Source organism: Gymnoscopelus microlampas (genome assembly GCF_963454915.1).
Source record: "Gymnoscopelus microlampas genome assembly, chromosome: 17".
In the NCBI taxonomy this organism is placed as follows: Eukaryota; Metazoa; Chordata; class Actinopteri; order Myctophiformes; family Myctophidae; genus Gymnoscopelus; species Gymnoscopelus microlampas.
In genome coordinates this window covers 17,487,638-17,490,817 of record NC_139954.1, presented here as the reverse complement: position 1 = coordinate 17,490,817, position 3,180 = coordinate 17,487,638, and the positions used below count along the sequence as shown (strand labels likewise).

At 47.3% G+C, this 3,180-nt stretch overlaps 1 protein-coding gene across 1 annotated transcript; it reads left to right on the top strand.

Annotated features, from left to right (window-relative positions):
- Positions 1-1,467: 1,467 nt before the first annotated feature.
- Positions 1,468-2,151, top strand: LOC311064670 (2-aminoethanethiol dioxygenase-like; the record flags this gene model as incomplete). The annotated part of the gene is made up of 1 exon (XM_084084582.1): positions 1,468-2,151. The coding sequence occupies one exon, from the start codon at positions 1,468-1,470 to the stop codon at positions 2,149-2,151; it is 684 nt and encodes a 227-aa protein (XP_083940708.1).
- Positions 2,152-3,180: the final 1,029 nt, after the last annotated feature.

Here is a 3,180-nt window from a genome sequence, read left to right as displayed (position 1 = left end):
CAGTCCAGGTTTTCTACTTCTTAAAAATGGCAAAATCAAGAACAATAACATGGCATCTAAATAGGGTTGTCCGATATTGGCTTTTTTACCGATAACCGATATACCGATATTGTCCAACTCTTAATTACCGATACCGATATCAACCGATACCGATATATGCGGGGATTATTGTGATTAGGGTAAGCTCAAATTTCATATCACACACACCATATACAGTAAGAACTCCTGTAACTTATTTATGAAGCAAAAAAAATAAAATATATATATTTTTTTTTCCAAAAACCGATACCGATATTTTCCCGATATCAATTTTTATGCTAATATCGGCCGATAATATCGGGAGGCCGATAATATCGGACATCCCTACATCTAAATAGTTTCTGTTTAATCTGAAGAGCATATAAGAGTGCGAAGCTTTGTGAGCTTTTCTGCAAAGATATTTGGTACCTTTGCATGGGAGACTAGAACCAGGAGACCTGGTACTGCCAGACCCCTAGTGGTTGAAATCTGAATGGCCGGACTTCGCATGACGTGTGTGCAGAGGAAAAGAGGGACGGAAAAGAGGGACAAAAGGGGGACGAAAGAGGGACAAAAGAGATATCTGTATGTGTCTGTCTGTGTCCCTTTTATGCCCATATATGGACAAAAGAGGGACAAAAGAGGGACAGACAAAGCCTCATGTAGGCCGACCCTCTGGGTCTGGCAACAAAAAAGACGGGGCCAAGTATAGACCCCTGGGGGACTCCAGTCAACTAAGTCTATGGGATTTAAGTGGTTAAGGGGAGCTACTGTGTGCAGGGGTCCTTCGTTTTTTCTACTGTATGTGTGTTGTTCGGTTGGGCAGTCTGTCAGCTCATTGCACTTTGGTCCCAAATAATAACATTCATGCTTCCCTGAGGATGGGCTACTGGTTTTTGCTGAGCCCATGGCCTTCTAGTGCCACCCTCAGCTAAAATGTCAACTTTGTCACAATGCTAATAATAATCTAATAATTTAAACCTTTAAACATTGCTGAGGGATCTCAGGATCCATATGGGAACGGAATGGCTCCATTGTGGAGCTCAGACGTCATTCGGCCAACCTGTGTCGTCAATTATGTATGACGTCAGTCATCTTTGAAGTATCTATGACATATGACTCCAAATTTGGGCAAAGGTTTCAGCCTGATCTTCCATTGTAAAAGGAAGTATAAAACTATGTGAAAGGCACCACGGAGGTTATTGCGCAAGGCTGCGAACTTGCAAAGTGTCTGTGCAGACCTGTATGACATTTATGACAAAGCTTTATGACAAAGCTTTATGACAAAGCTGTATGACAAAGCTGCTACTGAACCAGCTCATCTATTGAATCCATTTCAATCTTTTTATTTTGCAAAAATACTAGATAATTATTTGTCTTCACACATGCACTCACACATCACAGGTTGATAATTTGGCTATGATGCACCAGGACAACAACAACAGCAACATGACATGCATTGTGCAGGGAATCGCCCGTCAGGCACTGATCACCTTCAGAAAGCAATGTTCTGCCGCAGCCTTCCTGGACAACCAGAGCAAACTGAAGAGCCTGATGGCGAAGGTCAGGGCTGCAGACCTGAAGCTCATCCCGAGGAAAGGTGACGGCTCTCCGGCTGCAGCAGCGGTGCACACGCTCCATGGTGCGCCGCCCGTCACCTACATGCACATATGCGAGACGGGCGACTTCAGCATGGGGGTGTTCCTGCTGACGAAGGGGGCTTCCATCCCCCTGCACGACCATCCAGGGATGCACGGCATACTCAAAGTCATGTACGGCACGGTCCGAATAACCTGCTTCGACAAGATGGATAAAACACACCCAAGTCTGCAGTGCGCGCAGCTACGGTCCACCGGGGAGTTCACAGAGGACAGCGGGCTGTGCGTTCTGGGCCCAGACACCAATAACCTGCACCAGATAGACGCCGTGGACGGACCGACGGCATTCCTGGACATCTTGGCTCCACCTTACGACCCGGAGGGCGGAAGAGACTGTAATTATTACAAGGTTTTACCTCCGACCGGCGCAGAAAGCAAGGTTACGGACCCACAGGAGGTCTGGCTCATGGAGATCTCACAACCCAACTTCTGGTGTGGGACTGAACACTACCCTGGACCCCAAGTGTCTCTATGAAGGTGTCTTTATCCTTCCCTGTAATGTTCTGGGTGTTAATCGGACCCCTTTCGACCTGGCCCCCCTGTTTTGGACATATCATTAGAGGTGACTCATTTCATTTCCCCTTCCACCATGCAGGAACCAATTACATCAGGACCCCAGGAAGACTAGAGGCTCATTCATGTGACTCTAATGGGGATCCTTTGATAAACATACACCGCTCTGCTCTTCCGAGCATGATTCTCGCTAATGTCCGTTCCCTGGCGGACAAATCAGCCAGGGTGAAGAAAAAAGAAGAACTTGCTATGCTCATCCGTACTCAGAGGGACTATAAGGACGCCGCAGCTATATGCCTCACAGAAACATGGCTGGATGAGGAGATTCCGGATTCCTCGGTGCAACAGGCTGGCTTCACGCTACACCGAGCCGACCGCTCCAAAGTAGACTCGCGCAAACAATGCGGGGGCGGTGTTTGTTGTTATGTCAACACGAGATGGTGTACTGACGTTAAAGTAATGTCACGAACCTGCACACCGGAGTTGAAGTGTCTGATGCTCATGTGTAAGCCCTTCTATCGGCCGAGAGAGTTCTCTTCTATCATCCTGTCTGTCGTCTATATCCCACCAGATGCCTCAGCTACATCTGCGACACAACAGCTGCATAATATCATCATGGAGGCGGAGAATTCCAACCCGGATGCAGTGGTGTTTTGTCTGGGTGACTTTAATCACGTCTCCCTAAAGAAGGCTCTACCGAGATACAAGCCTCAGATCCACATTCCCACGAGGGAGGATAAGACTTTGGACCAATATTACTCTGTCATTCGAGAGGCGTATCATGCTGTGGCGCGGGCCCCTCTGGGTAAGTCGGACCACATCACAATCCTGCTGATCCCAAAGTATCGTCAGAAACTGAGGGTGGAAAAACCAACCATAAAACACATCAGGAAATGGTCTCCTCAAACAATAGACATGTTACAGGACTGCTTTGATTCCACAGTATGGAATGACTTCTGGTCTGACCAGGATGATATTAACACCTACACTG